Genomic DNA, 26,564 nt, shown 5'->3' on the forward strand with positions numbered 1-26,564 from the left:
GTTAAAGATCAAACTTGACGTTTGCAAGTCATCTGTCAAAACTGTAAGTTTGTTTTCTCTACTTTAGGTTCTAGATTGTTGTTGATCGCAATGCCCCTTGAGCTCACCTTCAAGTGAGAGCTCAATTTTATCAATTTATTTTAAAAAGAGATTTTTTTTATAACATCTATATTGAAATAGATTTATGTTGGCTAATTAAAAGGTACATCAGACACATAGTTCAGGTCACAACAAAAACATTTTTGAAGGAAAATATGAATCATAACTTCCTGAAATCACGCCCCTGCCCCCACCATTCCCACCTGGCCAAGGTTCAGCTCTGCACATGATCTAACACCAGTTTGTTTCATCCAGGATATTGTGGAAAACGTTCTCCCATATATTGAAATTTTACAAACAGTTCTTCCGTTATCTTTGTTGGTCCCCCGGATCATCAAAATATGTTTAGGACAAGTAGGTGCAGCAGGCAAAAGGTGTTTGTGTGTCCCTTCGATAGATATTCACCTTTATGGGCCCAACATGACTCGGAATTCAGATGTTCTGTTGCTACTATATACCGCAGGTGCCCATGGCACTGGGACATTGGGGGTTGGTGTTTTGTTTTCCGCCACATAACTATTACTAATGTTGCGGACCCTAGACAGCTCAGTTTTGCCAATTTAAGCATCAAACACCTACTGGACACCAAATGCAATGAAGTCACAGTAGCAGTCAACATTACCATCCAAATATTCTCCTCCCATGCACTCTCCAGAAGCTATGCAGATTTTGTGGGCTAATCATAAATGTAATTGGATAGGGATTAAAATAGCTTTTCTGTCCAGGCACATTGTTTGATGGTTGAGGTGCTTCTTTTCCATTTGCGTAGTAGATCTCTGTACAAGAGATTCCAAACGTAATGGTACTTTTGGCTTTACACATCTAATGTGTAAAAGACAATGAACTTATATTTTTTCCTTGTGAAAGTATTCAGATTCACTCTTAACTTGCATTGAGTACTTTGAGTAAGTTGCCCACAGACATTTGTAAAATTATTTGTTCCACTGTACCCATATGTTTGTGCCCAGGGCCAGTGAACCCCCTGAAGTACTTGAACCCCACTCTTCATTATCAGGTCTGCAGTGAAAACTGATTTAGATGTATTGCAAGCGTCACTTGCTGAGCCAATCATAACTATCTTTTAAAAGAAGGATAACACCTGATTTGGTCTTTATGTTAACACACCAAAAATTATTGTTTACAGTTGCCCCTTCGTTGTAAATCACACTACATGGCTTGGTCTCAGCAAAATTGAATTTAGTATCTCTTTTGTCAAAGGCAAGGTGAGAGTGTTTAGGGTGCGTTAGTGGGCCAGCCTCTTTGGCAGTGACTTAGATGACAAGCCTTAAAACTGTTTGAGGACTTTGCCACAAATGTACAATGTTGTGTTCCAAAGTTAACAAAGTCTAGTTTTTAGTTTGATGACCCTATCATTGTGCGACATAGGAAGGGTAATGTTGGAGTAGGTGGTAATCAGGTAGACTAGTGACCACGATAACGTAAACCAAATTTACATGAGCGTTGACTGGGTCATTTGCCTGGAAGATGTGCACTGTCTTACAAGCAGTGGTTCAGCAGGCTTCATAGTGATCAGCCAGCGCTCAAGAACTTAAGTAATTGAAATACCCACTGTAAGCTGAATTCATACCCAGGACCTCAATTTTATTCATTTATTTTGTCTTTTGAATGAACATTACAATACAGCAGTATCTATTTAAAAACGAGACTTGTATTGTCCCTCCTTCTTAATAAAACTACAGAATTCGGCAAGGGGGGCCATAAGCCCCCGTACGTGAAATGCAGACCGCGAACATAGCGTGATGGAGTAATTTGTCATCATCTGTGGCTGTATGCAGGTTTATAAATGCACATTCAAGTGATGTTAGATTGTTTCTACTCCCATTTCTCTCTCTCTGAAGATGATATTTCCTTTCCATTGGCCCTGCCCGTATATCCCTCTCTGCCCACTGGCGTTGGCAGATGTGTTGAGTGCCCCTTGTCCGTTCATCGTGGGGATTGACTCGCGCTACTTTGATCTCTACGACCCACCACATGATGTCAGCTGCATTGACCTGGATACCAACACCATTTCCCAGTGAGTATTTGGCGCGATCGCTTTCTTGCTGTTATTGAAAGACTTAGTATTTTCTCAGCTGTGCTCTAAGTTGTCAGAGGGACATGTCTTTTAGTTGCCAGCTATCTGTTTGGGTTAAACGTGTTAACAATAAACTTGGTTATTATTTTGAAGACCAGATCCCACTTCGGGTAAGTAGTGAGAAAAACATTTCACCCAAGCATTCATGTTTTTCTGTTTATTTGTCTCCGAAAATTTTCAGAGAAATATTGCTTATGTGTGAGTTTGTAAGTTACTTTGTCAGCTGTGAATACTTTGGTGGCTATGGATTGAAACCGTTTTAGTCATTAGGCTACTTCACCAGCTAAATTACGTTGAGTCGGACCTGCAGTATGGGATTATGGCTCAAATTGTGCAGAAGTCAAATGCTTCCCTTCGGCAGAAATCTGAGGACGGTACATTAAAATATTTCTATTTTATTTTTGACCCATCTTGTACTGCTTACTTGTACTTTTATGGTATTATGAAGTATTACAAAGGCTAATTTTGACATACAATATGCCATGGCTCGTGGAAAGTTAAAATAGAAATTACTATAGACGATATACATAAAGGAATTCATAGCAACAGCAGAAAAACTGATCTGGTCTTAAGCTACCAGCTTAGGTTCAGGAGGCATTTAATTTAGGAACTGGTTAAATTGGACTGTTCCGACGGAGAAAAGGATGGGTTTCCTCGCAAAAGTAGAGCAGTGGTTCTTAACCCCTTGATGTCTCTGGGCACCCACTTAATCATTACTGGAATCCGAGGACCCCTACTGAGTTATTACTGGAAGCCAGGCACCCTGGCATTAACTTTTTTGATGATTTCAAACTAAAAAAATACACAAAAATATAGAAACAGGCATTCATCAAGCAAATACATAACGTTATGAAATGTTTTCCTTAACTCACAAACAAAACAAAAAAAAAAGAATTTTAATAGGAAGGTTGTAGCTTTTTAGCATTCAATTGAGGCCGCCCATCATCTATGGTATATTCTGTTCGACGCACTGACACTGCTCCCACAAATTATTTGGAGGATTCGAACTTAATTTTTAATCTCCAGTTTTAAATTCCTTCACATTTACAAAATGTTTTAATATTTTTAATTTAAAAATTTGCTTCCTCATTACATCAACTTTATTAATCTGTTAATTTTATTTAATATTCCAAGTAGACACATACTCCCCTGAGTAAGCTTCGCAGACACCCAGGTGTCCCTGAACCACAGGTTAAGAACCACTAGGGTAGAAAGGTCAGGCTGTGTTGCAGCACCATGAAATGAGGACAGTGTTAGAAATGGGATCTCTAGTTGGCAGAGGTTTGTGCCCTGTCCAGGTAGGGCACCTCACTCTACTCAGGGTGAGGGAATCACACAGCTAAGGTAACCCCTGGTCACCCCCTTGGTAGCTTGGCTCAAACAGTTAGGGTTTTCTCAGACGCAATGTGTAAAGTATTTGTACACACGCACAGTAACACAGTGAAAACGCCACAAAAGTACCCCACACCAGATTATAAAATAGCCAATACTTAATTGAGTAAAACAAGAGCAAAATGACAAAAATCAACATACACACGTAAAAATCAGACTTTTCAAAGATTAAATGTAGTATAGTGTTTAGAAACACAATAGCTCCAACTGGGGCTATCCCAATGGCTTGACGGAGTCTCTTCCAACAGTCTGGTGCCACACACGAGGAAGAGCTGTCGGTCACGAAGCTGTATAGACCCCGGTTACAGTACCTTGGAAAACGATGAGGAAACAAAGTTGTTGCATGGAATTGGGGAGGTGAGGCATCACTGGAGCTGGTGCAGCGTTGATTCCTTACTGCCACCGGGGGGTGAGGCATCGGTTCCTTACTGCTAGGTAGGGGAGGTGAGGCGTCGGTTCCTTACGTTTGCAGAGGAGGAGATGGGGTGGTACGTGGTCAGATAGCGGCGCTAGTACCGAAGTTGTTCTGGAAGTCGATGTACTGTTTTCTTCCTTGTTGAACCAGAACTCACTCCCAAGGGCCCAGGAACTGGATTTGTCACTACTTTGGCAAGTAAGGACTCATCAAGAGAGCCCAGGCACCGGCAGGTGAAGTCTCAAGCCCTTAAGTAACCTTTGGAAGCAGGATGTAGAAAGCAAAGTTCAGTCCTTTTACTCCCAGGACAGAAGCAGCAGGCCTGCACAACAAAGCAACAGGCAGAGTGGCAGCCCCTCCTACAGCATCCAGCTCTTCTTCTGGCAGAATTTCCTCAGTCCAGAAGATTTCTTACTATGTGGTGTCCGAGGTCCAGTACTCATACCCATTTTTGTCTCTGAAGTAGGCAAACTTCAAAGAGAAGTCTTTGTGGTGCACTAGACCCTGCCTTTCCCTGCCCTAGTCCACACTCCAGGGGGTTGGAGACTGCTTTGTGTGAGGACAGGCACGGCCCTATTCAGGTGCAAGTGTCAGCTCCTACCACTTTAGCTCAGGTAGACCCATCAGCCTGGTTATGGGCCATCAGGAAATGCAGGGCACACCTCTGCTCCCTTTATATGACTCTCTAGAGTGAATGCACAAACAGTCCAACTGCTATCCTGACCCAGACGAATACTCAGCAGACAGGGAGAGGCACAGAATGGTTAAGCAAGAAAATCCCTACTTTCTAAAAGTGGCATTTTCTAACTTAAAATTAATAAACCAGCTTCAACAAAGATGTATTTTAAAATTTTTGACTTCAGATACCTCAAATTCCATATCTCTATCTGCTCCGAACACGGACCTACACTTAAAAGATATTTCAAGGTAATTCCCATGTTACCCTATTGGAGAAATAGTCCTTGCAATAGTGAAAAACAAATGTAGCAGTATTTCATTATCAGGACATGTAAAACACACCAGTACATGTCCTGCCTTTTAAGTATGCAGTACCCTACCCATGTGGCTGCCCTGAGCTTACCTTACGGGGGAATTACAGGTAATAAAAGGGAAGGTTTGAGCCTGGAAAGTGAGTGCACGTGCCAGGTCGACATGGCAGTCTAAAACTGCACACACAGACACTGCAATGGCAAGACTGAGACATGTTTGCAGGGCTATTCAGATGGGTTGCACAATCAGTGCTGCAGGCCCACTAGTAGCATTTGATTGACAGGCCCTAGGTACACCTGGTTCCTGTGGCTTACTACAAAATAAAATGATGGACGGAGTGTTGAAACTTTTCAAACACTCACCCCCAGTCACAGATCTGGGTTTAATTCATTGTTATTTTGCTTGTCAGGTCATCACAGTGTGGACCCAGCCATATGCAAATCAGTCTTGACCCTGCTCCCCATGGGAACTTTTCAGCCCGATCTGCCAAGCCAGCTCTTCCCTGGACTGGAAACAAGCATACTGGAACCGTTTTTGGGGTGTCACCCCTCATCAGCCAGGGTAGCTTGGATCCAGTGGTGTAGTGAGCAAGGGACCCACGTCTGGGCAAAACCTTACCACTTAGGGCGCACATAAGAATATCACCAAATAAAATACATTTTATTTTGTGATGTTGCACTGTGCGCTCTTAGCTGATGATGGATGATGAGGAGAATCAGAATGAGGTGTTCCGTATAAATATTAAACGGGGCAAGGGCTAAAATCAAATCTTGAGAAAAACCAGAAGCCACTGTGACTTTCTGAGACTAGTTTCCATTCCTCACCACTTGACATCTGTTGATTAGGAATGAGTTTAATCCTTTCAGGACCTGATCTCGAAAACCCATTAACTGCTCCAGCTTTTAGAATAAATTGTTATGGTCAACCATTCCACCTGGCCAGCAATAAGTCTAGAATAATTAGGTGTGTTTCCTTTGTCCAGGGTGAGATTAATGTTGTCCTAAACACAACGAATAAACAAAATCCAGGCAATCCAATTTAAAAAAGAAATATCAATGTGTTTTAAAAGAATCATATGCTTGGATACTTAACACAAGAACACCTAGTATTGTCCTAAATCAGTATGTTGAGAAATGAAAATTCATGATTAAGTATAAATTAAGTTGGGTCTAGGACAAATTACAGAAGTCCTATCGGACATATTAGACTCAAAAGTGATTAATGGAGTAGCTTTTCCCACTAAAATTTTGATTTGCAGTTTGTTGCTGGAGAAGTCAGCCAGACAGAGAACTGGCTCATTGTGGCTCATTGTGGCTCTTCGTGGTTCTTTGTGGTCCCGCTTTGTCAGCTATGTTCTCGGTCAACATTGTTTGTTAGGGGCATTGACCCGCAGCCTGCTTCTTACTGTTTGAGTTTCTACAGATGTATATTCCGTGATACGAAGGATTCAGCACTAAGACACTGGCTTTTATCTCCATGAATGAATATGATAAATTTAACTTCTTGCACAAAGGTGTGCTTATGCATTCCACCTTGCTTTATTCAACTCCCCCTTTGACCTCATTCCCATTTCATTATGGGGCTTTTTGATGTCTCTGATCTCCTAGTCCTAATGAGCCCCTTATAGTTCATTTAAGCGTTGAAACGTTTTCGACATAGTTAACAAACTAGAAACTACTGAACTCTGATGTGTATAAATCCTATGAAGTTGTTTGTTACTAAGCCATTAGCTGGTCTGGACTTAGTAAACATTTTGTATTTGTGCTAGATTTGAGCTTTTGCACTGAGGACACACTGTGCATTTTTTGTTACTTTGGATTTATGTTACTATGTATATTTTGTTGATTTTTCTAGATATAAAAGTCCTTTTGACGCAGAGATTATGGGGGTTTGCTGTGTTTTATTTCTCATGTAGCGTTAGTTGCATGAGGTTATTTAGCCACCCAATTGATTATTCTATTTTTGAATTATACAAATGACAACCATTGTTGCCAAAATTTGATTTCATATACGGGTTCCCATGGGTTTAAGGGTTGCTCTTGTAGCCTAATAAGACACAAAAACATGCAAGACTGTCTCTTTAGACTTTTCAGTGGTGATTGTTACAGAGGAAACGGTTCCTCATATATAGGCTCTCCCCATGCGTATATCTTGTCAGTGTATGAGCTATCCTGTTATGGTTATTAGCAGTCAGGATTTCCTGACTTTTACCCACCCCCAAAGCAAAGTCTGCCTAGCTATGAGCTTACCCTTGAAGGAGGAACTGGGAGAGAGCATTCTATGGTAATGTGTAGAATCAGGAATATAGTTTTCTTCTAGATCATTTTTTTCTTTTAAAGTACAGGACAAGTTTAATGAAAATGTGAGCAATTCCAATTTATCTTCCCCTATTACTAGGCCCGCTTTCATTTCTGGGTCAGTGAACAAGGGAGGCTGAGATGTAATGTTTTCTCCCATCCTGCTGAAATCTTCATGATAGAGACGCTCCAGGTTGGGGGCTTCCAGAACTGGAGGGTCTGACCTTCTCTCTTTCCAGATGTTCTCACTCTCCATTATGGTGTTCCACAACAGGGTTCGTCCTTTACCTGTGGTCTGGTTCCTTGCCTGTCATAAAATATTATTGCTAGTAGACTGATGCGTACCACTTGGGTCCGGCCACTCAAAAGCACAGACAAGTATGAACTAGTAGGCATTTTCAGTGAGCTTTTGTTACTCCTTGTGACAAAGGGGACTGTGTAATTTCTCTTGACTTCACCATGCTTAATAAAAGTTATATTTGGTGTTAAGTTTGGCGTTCGGCTAGTTATAAGCTAAAGGTCCATTAATGTCTGCTCCTCACCGGAATGAAGAGATCTCAGGGGGCAAGAAATGACGCATTCTCTAATGATGTGTAGAATCAGGAATTTAGTTTTCTTCTAGATCATTTTGTTTTTTGTTTTAAAGTACAAGACAAGTTTATTGAAAACGTAAGCAGTTCCAATTTATCGTCCCCTGTTACTAGGCCCTCTTTCATTTCTGGGTCAGTGAACAAGGCAGGCTGAGATTTAATGTTTTCTCCCATCCTGCTGAAATCTTCATGATAGAGACGCTCCAGGCTGGGGGCTTCCAGAACTGGAGGGCCTGACCTTCTCTCTTTCCAGATGTTCTCACTCTCCACTATGGTGTTCCACAACAGGGTTCGTCCTTTACGTTCCTTGCTTGTCCTAAAGTAATATTGCTAGTAGACTGATACTTACCTCTTGAGTTTGGCCACTCAAAAGCACAGAAAAGTTTACCAAGTAATGCCAGTGATCTAGTAGGCATTTTCTGTGAGCTTTGTTATACTCTGCGACAAAGGGGACTGTTGGACCTGGCCCTTTTTACAGGGTCATCCCTGAACATATTCCTTCCTCCTCCAATTTTTTTTCTGACCATTTTTGTTGACGTTAGGACCCTGGGCACTTTACCACTGCTGATCAGTGCTAAAGAGCATGTGCTCTCCCCTCTAAACTTGGTATAATTGGCGTACACCTGATTGGCACATTTAATTTACCTGTAAGTCCCTTGTAAAGAGGTATCCCTATACACAGGGCCTGTAAATTAAATACTACTAGTAGGCCTGCAGTGCAGCTTGCGCCACCCACAGAATTAGCCTCTCAAACCTGTCTCAAGCCTGCATGTGCATTTTACTGCCACAGGGACCTGGCATCTAAATTTACTTGCCAGGTCTAGAACTCCCCTTTTACTACATATAAGTCACTCCCAATGTAGGCCCTAGCTAGCCCTATGGGCAGGGTGCTGTGTAAGTAAAAGGTTGGACATATGTGTTTTTTTTGTACTCAATGTCCTGGTAGGGACAAACAAACTATTTGGTTTCTCACTACTGAGTCCTGCCTTTCTCATAGGATTGCATTGGAAATGCCCTAACATATTTCTTAGTGGTATTGTCTAATCTATGAATAGTGGCGTAGGCATGTTTGGTATGGTTGTAATGGTAGTGAGAAATGCTGCTTACTGGTGTAGGTGTTTTTCTTTATTACCATTATAGAAACGCCACTTTTAGAACGTGGGCATTTCTCTGTGCATATGACTGTTGTTCTGCAGCGTGACTCCAATCCACGTCTGGGGCAGAGTGACAGCTGGGCTGTGTGCATACTTTTCAGACGTCTTGTACACAAGGAGGCTGGAGGTGTCACAGAGGTGAATCTGCATATTGAATGCTCTCCCTGGGCTGAGAGAAGGAGAGACTGGGCACACCTGCATTTGTAAAGGCTGTGCCCTGGCCTCACACAAAGGGCTCATTTACCCCCGCTGATGTCTGCAGCCTGTGCTGGAGGAGAGAGGGGGACTCCTAGAACCAGTTAGGGCTGGTTGGAACCTCTTCTCCTGCCTTTTGTAAAGGTTGTGCAAAATAAGTATAAGTATAAGTACAAGGGGTTTCCCCCATGTTGGAGAGACACTTAAGGACTACTGAACTGGACACAGGATGCTGCTGGAAGGACTTGCCAGAAGCTGCCTTTGGACTGGTGCTGTTGTGCTGACCTGTGACCTGCTGAGTCACTAGGAGGAACTGCCACTGTCTGCAACCCTTTGTGCTGGCATATTTGCTTGGATCCTACCGCCCTGTGCCCCCTTTTCCTGTATCCAGGGGCTGGGTGGGGTGCCCCTGTCCCCTGCAGCTCTTCTTGCCCTTCAGCGCTGAGCGCTGCAACTATCTTCCCTTGTGGTGCAGGAAAAGCGCTTGAAGTGTTGTGCCCCTTTTAGAGCGTGAAGAGCGCTCCACGTTCCCGCCTTTGAGCTCTTCATCCCACGGGCACAGGAAAGTGCACTGTGCCATATCGTGGGAGAGGTCACGGGGGCAGATGAGCTAGCTCGGATGACCACGCTGTGATCAGTGCTCCCAGGGCACAACCAGGAACTGTTCCCTGGAAGAGTCACCACTGAAACCCAGGCGGGTCTGGAGGGGCTGCTGTGGTTTGGAGAGGCGGCGCCGAGCCCGGGGAGGAAGTAACTTTGACTGCAACTGGGCACAACAGAGGACCTTCCTACTGGAGGAGCAGGAGGGCTGATCCATGCACCCCCAAGTTGGGAGCCTTGCTCAGAGGAGGCACGTGACCCGGTGGATTAGCGAAACTGGTTTGTGCCTCCCTGCTTCTGGCAAAGGTCAGCAGTGACCCGGAAAGCCCTGGGGTAGGTGGCCTCTGGGTGCGCTCCCAATGGGAGGTGGCTAAGCGCGAGGCTAGTGGAACTTGGTAGCTATTTTGCGTGGACGCAAGTGGCTGCCGGAGTTTTGTGCCAGGCACTTGGCTCTACACGGGGACCCAGAGAAGTCTCCCTATTGCTTTTGGAGCTGCATGTGCCTTTGTTCCTCCCCCCAACACCCTGCCTCCCTAACAGGAGCATCGAAGCTCTCTGGTTTAACAGGGGGCTCATCAGAGGTCTGTCCATGCCGAAGCCGCTCAGCACTATCGTAATGATGGTGTAAGGAGGGCAGGAGCTCCCATGGTGAACGGGGTGGACTATGCTCCTCCGTATAAACCCTGGATGATCTTGGGTTTCCTGTGACATGTGCCTTCTTTTTTGGTGGTGTTTCCCCTTAGGTGCAGCCATGATTGTGCAGTTAGGATAACGCCAGGAGCGTTTCTGATGTTTCACTTTATGGGCATTCATAATGTTGTGTTGGCATTTATGATTGTGTTTGCCATGACGTGTATCTTTGGTAAAAATGACAACCAGACTACTGCATATGTTGCAAGATAACCAGTAACCTATGTGTTTTATGTGACTACTGCTGACTTTGGCAAAGTATTAGTAACTGTATGATGTCCTGACAACTGCTTGTGTAGCAGGGTTTTTCTGACATGTGTTTGGTCTAATTATGTTTTGTGCAATACCGTTTATATTCACATAACTTGGTGGTCTGTTTCCTTTGTGGTGTATTTATTGGGCCACGTGTGTTGTGTGTGTTGTGCATTCGCTTTACACGTTGCCTCTGGGATAGGCCTGACTGCTTGTGCCAAGCTACCAAGGGGAGGAGCAGGGGTTATCTTGGATGTGTAACTCCCTCGCCCCAAATAGAGTGGATGGGTTCTGCCTGGCTTAGTTGCACAACCTAGCTAACCAGAAACTCAATTTCTAACAGGGAATCTGTAATATCTCCTGACTTTACTGTGCTTAATATAAGACTTTTTCTTGGTGTAAGGTTTGGCATTTGGCTACTTATAAGCTAAAGGTCCATTAATGTATTCTGCTCACCAGAATGAAGAGATCCCAGGGGGCAAGAAATGTTGCAATTATGGAGAAAAACGCACAGCAAGAAAGGGAGGCCATGCCAGAGGACATTGAGTTTCTCACATGAAGAATTTCTGTTTCTGATGTTAATCCCCAGTCACCCTGGGGTAGCCCTGCTTGGGGCACATTATGAAGTCGTCTTTGCCAGACAGTGAACGCGCATTTCAGTAGAACACAATATTTGCTTCTGCACAGCCTCCTTCCAATGAACCAAACGCAACTGGAAAGACCCTTGGAAATTACTTTAGATGAGGTGCAGATAAGGCCAGAAATGTGACCGTAGCAGTGACTCATCCGGAGCCCTGCTGCTCCCTGATTGGCACAGACTAAAATCTTAATGAGCAGGCACCACTGGCTACAGCTTTTCTGCTTCCATCCTGATTACCCAGCAAAAGCTTAAAAAATGTACCAGAGTTGCCTGCATCATTTTTTTCAGCAGTGTTTGATACAATACACGCTGAGGTTTTCAGAGCATACATATGCACAAAATAAATAGTTTTATTGTGAACAATAACATGTGTTTTATAAGTGTTTCCTTTGTTACACCCTGTAGGTAATAGATCTTAATATGACACAGTTTCATACAGCTCTGTTTGTAGGCCTGCTAAGGATAGTTGACTTATTTGTCTTTTTGTGTTCCTTCATGCGACGGGTATTCCTAGACATGGGGCTGAGTATTCCCAGGCCTGGAGCGCACCGTGCCACAGGGCTCAAGCTGCTCCCTACTCACTAGATCTAAGTAGACCGAAACGGGTCTGGGGTTCTTGTATTCCCGTTTAGAGGGACCTAGTTTGGCAGTTCGGGCTTGACTGTTCCTATTGAACCAGGAGCAAGACTGATTTGCATAGGGCTGTTTCCTTTCTGAAGTGGGATTGTGGGCAAAAAAAAAAGTGATGGACTGCATTGTGGCCCATAGTGCTTACCAATGGCTGAGTTTAATTCAGTTAATCTGCCCATCACTTTTTTGTTTTCTTTAGTGTGGCAGTCTATGTGCGTCAGGTATGCCCAATTGTGAGTCCTGTGCTCATTGTGCCATAAGACTCAAAATGCACCCTTCTGATGATACCCAAATATACCAACACCACTCTGGGCTTGCTGATGTTCCTATTAGAGGGTCCTGGCCTGGCAGTTAGGGCTAGACTGTTCCTATTGAAGCAGGATGAATACTGATTTGCATGTGGCTAGTTCTGTCTGAGGTGCCACAGTGGGTAAAAAAAATGATGGCATGGTCTGTGGCCCAGAGTAATTATCGGTGGTTGAGAATAATTCAGAGAACCCACCAATTACTTTTTTTGTTTTCCTTAGTTTATCTTGCGGTCAATCAAACCAGATGGTTATTGGGAGCATTTTGTGAGCCATCCTGCCACACAACTTGCGGGCTCGATGGGAAGTCCATTAACTCTAGACACATTATGCCACCTTTAAAAATATGCTAAATATATTATTTAAATATGTTATAAGTTTTGTTTGAGTGGGTTGGGGTCAGATTGTATTTAGGAGGTGCATTCATAGTCAGCTTATGATTTAAAAAGCACGTCGCATCCATGCCCTTGGCATACGAGAGAGACTTTTATTCAAGTCCATGAACCTTCTCTCAACTTTGAAAGAAGTCAGCAGTGTTTTATTGATTAAAAGTTGTATATTATTCCTCAAAAAATAAAGTGTCTTTTATAGCAACAGCAGCTAAATTCACTATTTTGTGAAGAACAGTTCATAGAGAGAGTAAATACTATATTTGAGATCTTGATAAGGAGCTTCCTGGGCCATCACCTGCATGCCAGGAAAAGGAAGATGTGTGGAAGTTTTTTTTTAAACAAATAAATGAAGGATGCTAACATTTAGGTGGTCATTACAACCTCGGCGGTCTTTTGGAAAGACCGCCGAGGGACCGCCGTGCTGAAGACCGCCAGTGCAGGCAGTTTTCCACTCTGCAAATTATGACTGCTGGCAGCCATCCGTCCTTTTTCGTATGGAGAGCCGCCAGCAGCCATACTGGTGGTCGGCGGGGAAGTGGAGGTTGCTCCACCTCCACCGCCCCGTCATCAGAACACCGCCCGCCGAATCACGTTCCGTGATTCGGCGTAGCGGTGTTCTGGTGACGGGGTGCTGGCGGCGGAGCAGCCCTCATGGATCCCATCCCCTCCTGGAGGATCAACGGACCAGGTAAGTTGATCGTCCGTTAGGGGAGGGGGGTTGGGGTGTGTTGTGTGTTGTGTGCGTGCATGGAGGTGTGCGTGTGAGTATGTAGAGGGGGTGTGTGAGTGCATGAATGCATGTGGGGGTGTAGTGTGTATGGAAATGCATGCGTGTATGTCTGTATGTGGGTGTGCGTGTATGACTGTGTGTGTGTCTGTAGGCATGTTTGTTGGTATGTGTACGGGTATGTGTGTTGGTGGTGTATGCATGCGTGTCCGTGTAGCAATGTTGGGGGTAGGAGTGGGGAGGGGGGTCCTGCCACCTTTGGGGGGGTGGTTAGCGGGTGTGGGGGGATGACTCGGGGTGGGGGAATACCGCCATGGATTTCATGGCGGTTCCCAACCCCATGAAATCCATGGCGGTCAGCCGGGTCGTGATACCGCTGGCGGTCTTGTGACGGCCGCCGGCCTGGAGACCCAAGTCTCCAGCCCAGCGGTCGGAATGGAGAAGTGGCGGATGACCATGGCGGTAACCGCCATGGTCATAATTCCATATTTTTTTTTTCTGCCAGCCTGTTGGCGGGAATACCGCCACTTCTCCGCCGACCGCCAGGGTCCTAATGAGGGCCTTAAACACGGCAACTGGCTGCGTGCACTAACTTTGTACTTGTAATTGTATGCGACCAGTGGGCTCTTTTATATTGTGGCGCCCCCCCACCACATAAAGAGGCATATGAAATTGGTAGAAAGAACACAGAAACACTGGGCTCCACGACTCTGACTCACCACCTTTGTTAGTGATGCCCTCAGGCTTTACTGGGTTTTTGAATGCAAAGACATATCATTTATAACTTGCCACGAACACTCTGCACCTAATTGTAATTAAATTAATTGTGAATGAATATACCATAGCAACTCTCTGCGTTTTGATGTGGAACTTGTAATTCCTTCACAAATGAGTGCCTTAAATATATGTTCACTGACCCTTCTCCCTATTAGGAGTACTTCAAGGGGTATCACTATGCACTGCATTGTAGAAGATGTTATAGTTTCGACTAGGCTGTGGTAGGTAATTAACAAACATTAATATTCTGCTACTCCTAAAGGAGCAGAACAAGAGAACAACCACTCTTGAAAATCTTAACTCCGTATCGCCTAGAATATAAAACAAATGTGATGGGGAGAAAAAACATCCCAGGTTTAGGAAAATAGTGGCAGACCACTATAAACAAAATTGCCAATAAAAACATGTTTTTTCAAGTATGTCATTTGTCACCACAGTTGCACCAAGATCAGCTGAAAATATCAAAAACACAAAAAACTCAAAACACCCCTCAAAAAATATCAGAAGAAAAGGTTCTTATGAGAACTGCCCACACAACTTAATAAAAGCATATCTCTGTTAGCTACAGGGCTTTAAATGGGCCAGAACCTACAGGTACTGAGTAACATCACTAATGTTTTTTTGTTCCTCTTTGGGTACCATAACTTCTCCATGAATAGCAGAGAGTATTTGTACTCATTGGGGCCTGTCAGGGCATTCAGTACCATCAGTCATGTACTCCTGTGAGAATTAGTGTCAGGGTAGAAATGCCATACATCCTCAGTGCTCACTCTGACGGCAGAGAGATACATCACATCACCACTAAGAGCACAGTGTGGCTGCTAGGAAGGTATCGCTTCATGGGGAGCCATTTTGAATGGATTTCCCTTTGTTCCTTTCCAATGCAGCATCCGTGTCACTGGCTCCGTCCCGAACCTCATCCAGCAAGCTAGAGGGGCTGATGACCATTTTCTTTCAGCTATGCGGTGGTGTGACCATGAATCAGCCTTCTAGCACTAGCCAGGACAAGGAGCCAGAAAGGAGTTCCAAACACTGGATTTTTATAGTTATCTAGTGATGCTACCCAGCTGCAGCCACCCAGGACCAGGAGCCAGCCAAGAGGGCTGGATTCTGCTAGTTGTGCAACCCGACAGCAGCTATCACAACAGCATGGGGGTTCGGCCGTACCACCCAACATAACCTGTGCTAAATACAAGATAGGGAAGAAAACATAGGTTAAAAGTGGGGATGAATTATAAACCAATATTAGTTCAACCCAATAGCGATTCAGTTTCATATTGGAAATGCGACTTAATCACGTACCATAACTCTGCCTTAATTTAATAATGATTCCAACTATATAAATCTCGATCTTTATCATACTTTCATTTGATATTTGTTGTGGAGAAAGTGACAATTATTCAATACAAGCATGTATCTACATTAATTACATATGTAACAAACATACAAGATGTAAAAGTTAACAAAACAGTTAATCCGTTCCTTGTACCTCGATGATTTCTTGTACTCTTAGGTGGACGACGCACTAGTATCGAAAGAAATGAGAGCACAGACTGGTTGCCTCAGGAGATCGATGTATAGGGTTCTGTAGGATGGTCAGAGCTACTAGTGCTCAATTAGTGGCGTTGCTTTCAGGGGTTCAGTATTTGCACTTTTTTTTAAGGGACCAGGACTTATTTTTCATCATCAGAATTTTCGACAAAAGCAAGAGAGAAAGGCAGAAAAGAGAAAAGGAGGAGGAAGAGAAAGATAGGAAACCAGCGAGAAAAAGGAGAAAGCAAGAAGGTAAATGAGCCTCTCAGAGTGAGAGGAGGCAGAAAGTGTATTTTCATGTAAGAAAGTGGTATGAGTTGCAATGAAAACTCGGCAGACTTGGTATTCAGCAACCCTGCAATTTAACACGGCAGAGGCAATGTTATCAAGAAACAACACTGGGCCCTGTACTTATTTATCTGATAGAGACATCTAGCCCACAGATGCCTTACCTTAGAATTCTCCCCAGGTGCCAGACTGGATCCGGAAAAATTTTCCCAGCAGTACACTCTGCGCGTCAGAATGGGACGTCGTGCAACTCTGTAGCGATGTCATCCAATGGATGTGACGTCAGCAGGGTCCGTATAATCCCCTCTCCAATGCACTGACACCAATTCCTCTTTGTCTGCGCTTCAAGGTGGAACCGCAATTCCTCAGGCCGTTTTGACCTATCTGGACAAAAATCTTTTTGTTGAAGGAACAGTGTGCCCCCTTTTTTTTTTCTTATGTACTATGGGTTCAAACCTTGTCGGTCCTGTGGCAGGCAGATGTCGGCCACTGACCCTCATCTTGTTTGTATGTGGTGCCTCTAGGAACACCACAACTCTGAGGATTGTGGCTCCTGCCGTCGCCTTCTCCCAAAGGTGAAGCAGGAACGCCACATGAAGATCCTGGCGGTGTGTCAGGCAGAGGCCTTGTGTTGTTGTCTGTCTCGCTCTAGGGAGCGTTTGCAAGTTTTTTTGCAGGACTATTTTAGCAAGTGTACGTCACCTTCGACATTGCAGGAGCAGATTTCGAAATGCAAACGTTCCAAGTTGCGGCATCCATCTGGTCAATTAAGTCCTGTGTTCCCGACGCCCTCTCCCAACCTCTGAATGAGGAGTCAGCACATGAGTCCACCCCGCGCCTCCCTGCTTTGCCTGGAGCTGGGGCGACTCTGGCCTAGATGTGGGATTATTACAATTTGCTCCACGCCATCTTTGGGCCCCTACCTCCATCCGGCGTGCTTTCGAGCCCCAAGGAAGTGAGGTATCCTACGTGACCCCACGCTGGCGGGTTCGCCCTCTGCGTCAGATAGGCCCTCTGAATCCATACTCTGATCTGTACTCTCTGGTGCACAGCTCTTCGGAATTCCCACCCGCAACTCTGGAGTTCCATCAGCCGATGTTGGTGCCAAACTGATCACCCTCTCCGATGCTGAGACGGCCACGGGTGTGGCACCTGTGGTGCTGCCCAGCTAGGACACCTTCCCTCCTCCTTCTGAACAATCGCTTGCTGTTTTTCTTCTGGGGAACAGGCTTTTGGAGGTGAAGGAGAGGAGCTGGGGCTTAGCAACCCCATGGATGAGGCTGTCCAGCCTCCTCTTGAGGGCTATTGGCTGTATACACCACCTCACCAGCTTTGGACCTCCTTCCACCTCCCCCGTCCAAGCCTTGTGACAGAGGTAAGCTTTCGCCAAGGTGCTGAAGAGAGCAGCTGCTGTCCTAGATTTGCAGCTCCCCTTTGTGGAGGTGACCACTGACCCCATGGTAGCCATGCTTCACCAGTGCCAAATAGGAATCGAGCCTGTGCTTCTGTATAGTGAAGCACTATGTGATCTTTTATTAGGGGCCTGGGCTAAGCCAGCTACGGGGGCCCCTGCAAACCGATCCATAGTCACCAGCCTGCCCCCAGGTACCAGGCTTGTCTTTTCCGGCACCCGACTCCGAGGAGTTTTATGGTCCAGGCCGCTACGTCCTCTTCTGACCCCAGCGTCCTCACTAATGTTTCTCCGGACAGGGAGTCCTGATGGTTGGAAACTTGTTAACAAAACATTTTCTCCTCAGTCGCTTTTGCTAACAGCAACTAGATGAGGATTACTCAGTCAGTTGGCATTGGTTTACATGCTTCAATACCCTTTTTTTTTTTTTCTTACTGGGGGGGGGGGGTGATATCCTCCAAACTTTCCATTATCTTATATTAGTACTATCTTGCTGGTTACTCGGATTGGTCCTCATACATTTATATGACATCATTGTAGTGACAGTTTCTTTCTTGGTCCCAGAGGCGTACACAGGATCTCTGGTATATTTCCCTTAGGACAACTGTTGTTCTATACCAGTAGCTGCTGTTGTGGTCTTCGCCATATTTCTTTTAAAGCATTGTTCAATGCTTTCTTTTTCACAAATGGGTTCTTGGTTTTTCCCCTTTTATCTGTGCTTTTACAGAGCAGCTTTGGCTAAAATAATTACTTTTTATGAAGAAGAGCTATAGCTCACTGGCATTGCCAGTTGACTCTGGGCCCCACGTACTGGCCCAACATGGGTTTGATCCCACTTTGGGAGCAGGTGGTTTGTATGTTCATATTACCTGTTGTCTAACAACACATTTTATCCCACAGCCATGGTATAGCTATTCTCATGCTTTTCAATGTGTTTGTCTTTACTTGCCTGTGGTCCTTTCCACAGTTCTTATGGTGTGGAGTATGTTCTTACTCACCTAAAATTCCTGAGTGTCCAGTCTCTTTTCGACTGAGTTGTTCTAGTCAGAGACTTTTTGCAGTATCAGTCACATTCACATTAAAATGTGCAACACATTAGCTAAGAAGCGACTCCCCAAGGGCTTGTGTGGTCATTTAACCAGAGTCCGATCCGCAATCATTGCATTAGAATCTAGAATTCCAGTCTTGGATATATACCTGCCAGCAAAGTGTGTTTCCCTGCACATGTTTACCCATCTTGAACTCCCTGAACAGTGAGTTCTGTGGTCATGGGCATTTTGCCCATTTAGCCCCGGCGGAACTTTCTCGTCTGAAATTAGTCTGCAGACCCACCTCCAGGATGGTATTGCTTTGGTTTCTAATTCTGAGGTAAGGAATCTGTGAACAGATGTTTCTAGCAGATGAACAAGTCACTTACCTTCAGTAACTCCTTATTCTGGTAGAGACAGGATCTAGCCACAGATTTCTTACCGACCCACCATCCTCCCCGCTCTGCCACCTGATTTTTAAGTATGGGAATTCCCCTTACAGGGAAAGCTCTGCAAACTGGTTTCTCTTTTTATTTCAAAGATCCCTTTCATGGCATTAGGATGCCTTCATTGGAAGTTCGTGTTTAACATAGAGATGTCTCTTTTTGGCACACTGTATCAACAGGCAGTTTCTATAGTGGCTTTGCATTTTTTACTTGAAACGTCACAGAAGAAACTGACATCAGCGCGTCAGAGAGAGGATAATATGGACTCCATCGATGTTGCATCCAGTGGATGCCCTCTTGTGGTGCACAGAGGTACTGCTGGGAATTTTTTTCCAGGTCCAGTCTTGTGCTTGGCGGAGAATTCCAAGGTAAGGAATCTGCGGCTAGATCCTGTCTCTACCAGATAAGGCTTTACCAAAGGTAAGTAACTTGTTTGTTTACAAAATTAACACTAACAGGGTAAGTGCAAGTGGGGTTACTGTGAGTTAAAGGGGCCAAGCTATGACGGGGAGCTCGCTGTGCAGGACATGAATGGTCAGCAGTGCTAGTGATCAGGGTTCAATACTGTCAAAGGTCTCCGTTCAATTCTGAGTGCAGCTGGGAGATCTGAGAGTATGTCAAAGTGCTTCTAGGATGTTAGTTTGCTTGGCAGAGCACAAGAGGGGAGTGTTGCTGTGAAAAGCTCAATATGCAGATTGGTGTATTGTTAGGAAGGCAAAGCATAGTCCCTGGAGTGGTTGACAGGACACTGGAACGAGTTCAAAGAAACAAGTAAAGTGCAAGAGGACATATTCCATAAGCGGTGATGTATAGAGGCAAGTTATATTAGGGAGCCAGAGCAGGATAGTGTGCTGAAACAATACAGCCTGTAGCTTACCACGACGTTTTAGGTGCCTTTCACTCATGACGGTTTACTTCATTCCACATATTCCTGACCGTCTCTAAACCTGTATCCCGAGTCTCACTCCTTCATGCTACAGACTATGAAATACCAAGCGTCTGATTTTCTTGATCCTTTAAGCCTGTCAAACTTTTTATTACTTAGGCGGTCCCTTCATGCCTTTCTCTCATTGCTGTTCTCCAGGCTTGCTCTCTTCCTTACTAAGCTAGTCATGGGTCTCTAACACTGATGGGCTACCAACTTCTATCCATCATTCATCGTAAGATTCTGTATGCGTTCAAACCTATCACCTCATAGCAGACAGCTCCTCAGTATGCACTCAACTAGTACCTAGGCATTTGGATTACTTTACTATATCTCTATTACATACATAAAATAATGTTCGATGGCATCTGTCGCTGTAGATACGCATGTTCTGCAATAGCTCGCCATCTGGTGTTGGGCCGGAGTGTTACAAGTTGTTTTTCTTCGAAGAAGTCTTTCGAGTCACGGGACCGAGTGACTCCTCCTTTTGTCTCCATTGCGCATGGGCGTCGACTCCATCTTCGATTGTTTTTTTTCCGCCATCGGGTTCGGACGTGTTCCTGTCGCTCCGAGTTTCGGAACGGAAAAAATAGTTAATTTCGGAAGATTTTCGTCGGTATTGTTGCGTTCGGGATCGGCGTACTTAGATTCCACACCGCATCGAAGATCGAAGAGCTCCGGTGCCCTTCGGGGTAGTTTTTCGATCCTCCGTCAGGGGCCTGGTCGGCCCGACCGCGTGCTGAAGAACGCCGATGGAACGGACCCCGTTCCGTTTCTGCCCCAAATGCCACAATAAATACCCCTACACAGACCAACACTTGGTCTGCAACCTGTGCCTGTCACCTGAGCACAGCGAAGACACCTGCGAGGCCTGTCGTGCGTTCCGGTCCCGAAAAACACTCCGAGACCGTCGAGCCAGAAGACTTCAAATGGCGTCCGCACCGACAGCCCAACGGGAGTTCGAGGAACAAGAAGAGGAAGGTACCTTCTCGATCCAAGACTCAGACTCCGAAGGATTCGACGATACACAAACCGTGAGTAAGACGTCGAAAACCACACAAAGAAACATTTACAAGGCCCAGGGGACGCCACTGCCACCAGGCCATGGCTCGACCCATAAATTCGGTGACCGACCGTCGGCACCGAAAAAGGCCCAAACAGTGCCGAGATCGTCCGACTCCGGTCGAGACACCGGCACGCAGCCTTCTCGGGACCGAGAAAGTGCTGGAGACAAGCCTCGACACCGAGATGCCGGTGTGGACACGTCTCGACACCGAGACAGCGGCACCGAAACAGATCGACGCCGAGAGGTTTCGGCCCCGAAAAGGAAAAAAGTCACCTCGGAGCCGAAAAAACACGCAGACAAAGTTTCGATGCCGAAACAAACTGCAAGCGACCCAGCTTCAGGCTCTTATACAGAAGAGCACTCGCTAACCTCCCAAATGCAAAAGCATAGGTTTGAGGAAGAGCTACAAGCAACTGATGTGGACCATACGCAAAAGCGTATCTTCATTCAGCAGGGAACAGGAAAAATAAGCACCCTTCCCCCCATTAGGAGAAAGAGAAGGTTGGAGTTCCAGACGGAACAAGCACCACAACCAAAAGTGGTGAAAAGAGTTACACCACCACCCTCTCCTCCGCCCGTGATTAACGTTTCACCAGCACAAACGCCATCACACTCCCCAGCTCACACCACCATGAGCCAGGGTGACCAAGATCAGGACGCATGGGACCTATACGACGCCCCAGTGTCAGATAACAGCCCAGAGGCATACCCTACAAAACCATCTCCACCAGAAGACAGCACCGCGTACTCTCAGGTGGTGGCTAGAGCAGCACAATTTCACAACGTAAGCCTCCACTCAGAACAGGTCGAGGATGATTTCTTGTTCAACACACTCTCCTCCACCCACAGCTCCTACCAAAGCCTGCCTATGCTCCCTGGTATGCTCCGGCACGCAAAAGACATATTTAAGGACCCGGTCAAAAGTAGGGCAATCACACCAAGGGTGGAAAAAAAGTATAAGCCGCCTCCTACGGACCCGGTTTTCATCACAACACAGCTGCCACCAGACTCTGTTGTTGTAGGAGCAGCTAGGAAAAGGGCCAACTCTCACACATCTGGAGATGCACCACCCCCAGATAAAGAAAGCCGCAAGTTCGATGCAGCTGGTAAGAGAGTCGCAGCACAAGCTGCAAACCAGTGGCGCATCGCGAACTCCCAGGCACTACTTGCGCGCTATGACAGAGCCCACTGGGACGAGATGCAACATCTCATTGAACATCTGCCCAAAGACTTCCAAAATAGGGCAAAACAAGTGGTTGAGGAGGGACAGACCATCTCCAACAACCAGATACGTTCCTCCATGGACGCTGCAGATACAGCTGCACGGACAATTAATACATCTGTAACTATCAGAAGGCATGCATGGCTCCGAACGTCTGGATTTAAACCAGAGATTCAACAAGCAGTTCTCAATATGCCTTTTAATGAAAAAGAACTGTTCGGTCCAGAAGTGGACACAGCGATTGAGAAACTCAAAAAAGATACAGACACTGCCAAAGCCATGGGCGCACTCTACTCCCCGCAGAGCAGAGGGAATTACAGCACATTCCGTAAAACGCCCTTTCGAGGGGGGGTTTCGGGGTCAAAGCACACAAGCCAGCACCTCACAAGCAACACCGTCCACTTACCAGGGACAGTATAGAGGAGGTTTTCGGGGACAATATAGAGGAGGGCAATTCCCTAGAAATAGAGGAAGATTTCAAAGCCCCAAAACCCCTACTACTAAACAATGACTCACATGTCACTCACCCCCTCCACACAACACCAGTGGGGGGAAGAATAGGTCATTATTACAAAGCATGGGAGGAAATCACTACAGACACTTGGGTTCTAGCAATTATCCAACATGGTTATTGCATAGAATTTCTACAATTCCCTCCAAACATACCACCAAAAGCACAAAATTTAACAACACACCATTCCAATCTCCTGGAGATAGAAGTGCAGGCACTATTGCAAAAGAATGCAATCGAATTAGTGCCAAACACACAAATAAACACAGGAGTTTACTCACTGTACTTTCTGATACCAAAGAAGGACAAAACGCTGAGACCAATCCTAGACCTCAGAGTAGTGAACACTTTCATCAAATCAGACCACTTCCACATGGTCACACTACAAGAAGTATTGCCATTGCTAAAACTGCACGACTACATGGCAACTTTAGACCTCAAGGATGCTTATTTCCATATACCAATACACCCATCGCACAGGAAATACCTAAGGTTTGTATTCAAAGGAATACATTACCAATTCAAGGTACTGCCTTTCGGATTAACAACCGCACCAAGAGTCTTTACCAAATGTCTAGCAGTGGTCGCAGCACACATAAGAAGGCAGCAAATACATGTGTTCCCATATCTAGACGACTGGCTAATCAAGGCCCATTCGTTAATAGAGTGCTCAAATCACACAAATCATATCATACAAACCCTCTTCAAACTAGGGTTCACCGTCAATTTCACAAAATCCAAAATTCTGCCACGCAAGGTACAACAATACCTGGGAGCCATAATAGACACATCAAAAGGAGTAGCCACTCCAAGTCCACAAAGAATTCAAAATTTCAACACCATCATACAACGCATGTATCCAACACAAAAGATACAGGCAAAGATGGTATTACAACTCCTAGGCATGATGTCATCATGCATAGCCATTGTCCCAAACGCAAGACTGCACATGAGGCCCTTACAACAATGCCTAGCATCACAGTGGTCTCAAGCACAGGGTCACCTTCTAGATCTGGTGTTAATAGACCGCCAAACTTACCTCTCGCTTCTGTGGTGGAACAACATAAATTTAAACAAGGGGCGGCCTTTCCAAGACCCAGTGCCACAATACGTAATAACAACAGATGCTTCCATGACAGGGTGGGGAGCACACCTCAATCAACACAGCATACAAGGACAATGGAACGTACATCAAACAAAACTGCATATCAATCACCTAGAACTTCTAGCAGTTTTTCAAGCACTAAAAGCTTTCCAACCAATAATAGTTCACAAATACATTCTCGTCAAAACAGACAACATGACAACAATGTATTATCTAAACAAGCAGGGAGGGACGCACTCCACGCAGTTAAGCCTGCTAGCACAAAAAATTTGGCATTGGGCAATTCACAACCAAATTCGCCTAATTGCACAGTTTATACCAGGGATACAAAATCAACTCGCAGACAATCTCTCTCGAGATCACCAACAGGTCCACGAATGGGAAATTCACCCCCAAATACTGAACACTTATTTCAAACTCTGGGGAACACCTCAGATAGACTTGTTTGCGACAAGGGAGAACGCAAAATGCCAAAACTTCGCATCCAGATACCCACACAAACAATCCCAAGGCAATGCCCTATGGATGAACTGGTCAGGGATATTTGCTTACGCTTTTCCTCCTCTCCCTCTCCTTCCTTACCTGGTAAACAAACTCAGTCAAAGCAAACTCAAACTCATATTGATAGCACCAACTTGGGCAAGGCAACCCTGGTACACAACGCTGCTAGACCTATCAGTGGTACCCTGCATCAAATTGCCCAACAGGCCAGATCTGTTGACACAGCACAACCAAAAGATCAGACACCCAGATCCAGCATCGCTGAATCTAGCAATCTGGCTCCTGAAATCCTAGAATTCGGACACTTACAACTTACCCAAGAATGTATGGAAGTCATAAAACAAGCAAGAAGGCCATCCACCAGGCACTGCTATGCAAGTAAATGGAAGAGGTTTGTTTGCTACTGCCATATTAATCAAATACAACCATTACACGCAACTCCAGAACATGTAGTGGGTTACTTGCTTCACTTACAAAAATCTAACCTAGCTTTCTCTTCCATTAAGATTCACCTTGCAGCAATATCTGCATACCTGCAGACTACCTATTCAACTTCCCTATATAAAATACCAGTCATTAAAGCATTCATGGAGGGCCTTAGGAGAATTATACCACCAAGAACACTACCTGTTCCTTCATGGAACCTAAATGTTGTCCTAACTAGACTTATGGGTCCACCTTTTGAACCCATGCACTCCTGCGACATACAGTTCCTAACCTGGAAGGTGGCATTTCTCATCGCCATTACTTCCCTGAGAAGAGTAAGCGAGATTCAGGCGTTTACTATACAGGAACCTTTTATACAACTACACAAAAATAAAGTCGTCCTAAGGACCAATCCTAAATTTTTGCCAAAGGTTATTTCACCGTTCCATCTAAATCAAACAGTGGAACTTCCAGTGTTCTTTCCACAGCCAGATACCGTAGCTGAAAGGGCACTACATACATTAGATGTCAAAAGAGCATTAATGTATTACATTGACAGAACAAAGAACATCAGAAAGACTAAACAACTCTTTATTGCATTTCAAAAACCTCATGCAGGAAACCCAATTTCAAAACAAGGTATAGCCAGATGGATAGTTAAATGCATCCAAATCTGCTACCTTAAAGCTAAACGACAGCTGCCCATTACACCAAGGGCACACTCAACCAGAAAGAAAGGTGCTACCATGGCCTTTCTAGGAAACATCCCAATGCAAGAAATATGTAAGGCAGCCACATGGTCTACGCCTCACACATTCACCAAGCACTACTGTGTAGACGTGTTATCCGCACAACAAGCCACAGTAGGTCAAGCTGTATTAAGGACATTATTTCAGACTACTTCCACTCCTACAGGCTGATCCACCGCTTTTGGGGAAATAACTGCTTACTAGTCTATTGCAGAACATGCGTATCTACAGCGACAGATGCCATCGAACTGAAAATGTCACCCAGTGTACATCTGTTCGTGGCATCAGTCGCAGTAGATTCGCATGTGCCCACCCGCCTCCCCGGGAGCCTGTAGCAGTTTGGAAGTTACCTTCAATTATTTATATATGTATCATCTCAACCTTAAATAGGTGCATACTTAGTCACTCCATTGCATGGGCACTATTACTACAATTCAACTCCTACCTCACCCTCTGCGGGGAAAAACAATCGAAGATGGAGTCGACGCCCATGCGCAATGGAGACAAAAGGAGGAGTCACTCGGTCCCGTGACTCGAAAGACTTCTTCGAAGAAAAACAACTTGTAACACTCCGGCCCAACACCAGATGGCGAGCTATTGCAGAACATGCGAATCTACTGCGACTGATGCCACGAACAGATGTACACTGGGTAAGTGACATTTTCATTATAATCAACAACTGTTATATATTTTTAGCAGGGTTTCTTTATTCCATTCACTCCATTTTTATCCTGGTACGAAATAGTGGTTTCTAATGAGGACTAAAGGAAAATTTGTATGCGCCTCCTGAAAGTATTTTCTTGCTTTCTTCCTCCACATTCTTTTTAGGGACTGTGCCTTGCCAAAGTCATTCTCTGTGTGCTCCCTACCCCCTGATTATTGATTGTCCGTTATAATTTGTATCTATACGGGCCCTGTTTTGTGCCTGAACATCAAGCCATGCTGGCTTGTTTGGTGTTTTTGCTGCAATGGTGTGCATGGATGGATTACAGTGTAAGTGAGTGGTATGTTTGTGGTTGTTAAATAGAGCCGCCTTAGTCTTGGTTTAGCAATCAGACACACTGTAAGGTGGTGTAAGGCCTGATATTACCTGTGGCTTCACCTCATTGCATT

General features: G+C 45.0%; 1 protein-coding gene across 5 annotated transcripts in view; it reads left to right on the top strand.

Annotated features, from left to right (window-relative positions):
* DENND4A (DENN domain containing 4A) overlaps window positions 1-26,564 on the top strand; it is a 518,288-nt gene that overhangs the window by 267,158 nt on the left and 224,566 nt on the right. For all 5 annotated transcript variants that reach the window (XM_069222901.1, XM_069222904.1, XM_069222905.1 and 2 more), the window contains exon 10: window positions 1,959-2,134. In XM_069222901.1, the coding sequence (XP_069079002.1) occupies window positions 1,959-2,134 (176 nt within the window). The remainder of the gene's footprint in view (window positions 1-1,958; window positions 2,135-26,564) is intronic.

This window comes from Pleurodeles waltl, chromosome 3_1, assembly GCF_031143425.1.
Source record: "Pleurodeles waltl isolate 20211129_DDA chromosome 3_1, aPleWal1.hap1.20221129, whole genome shotgun sequence".
Lineage (NCBI taxonomy): Eukaryota > Metazoa > Chordata > Amphibia > Caudata > Salamandridae > Pleurodeles > Pleurodeles waltl.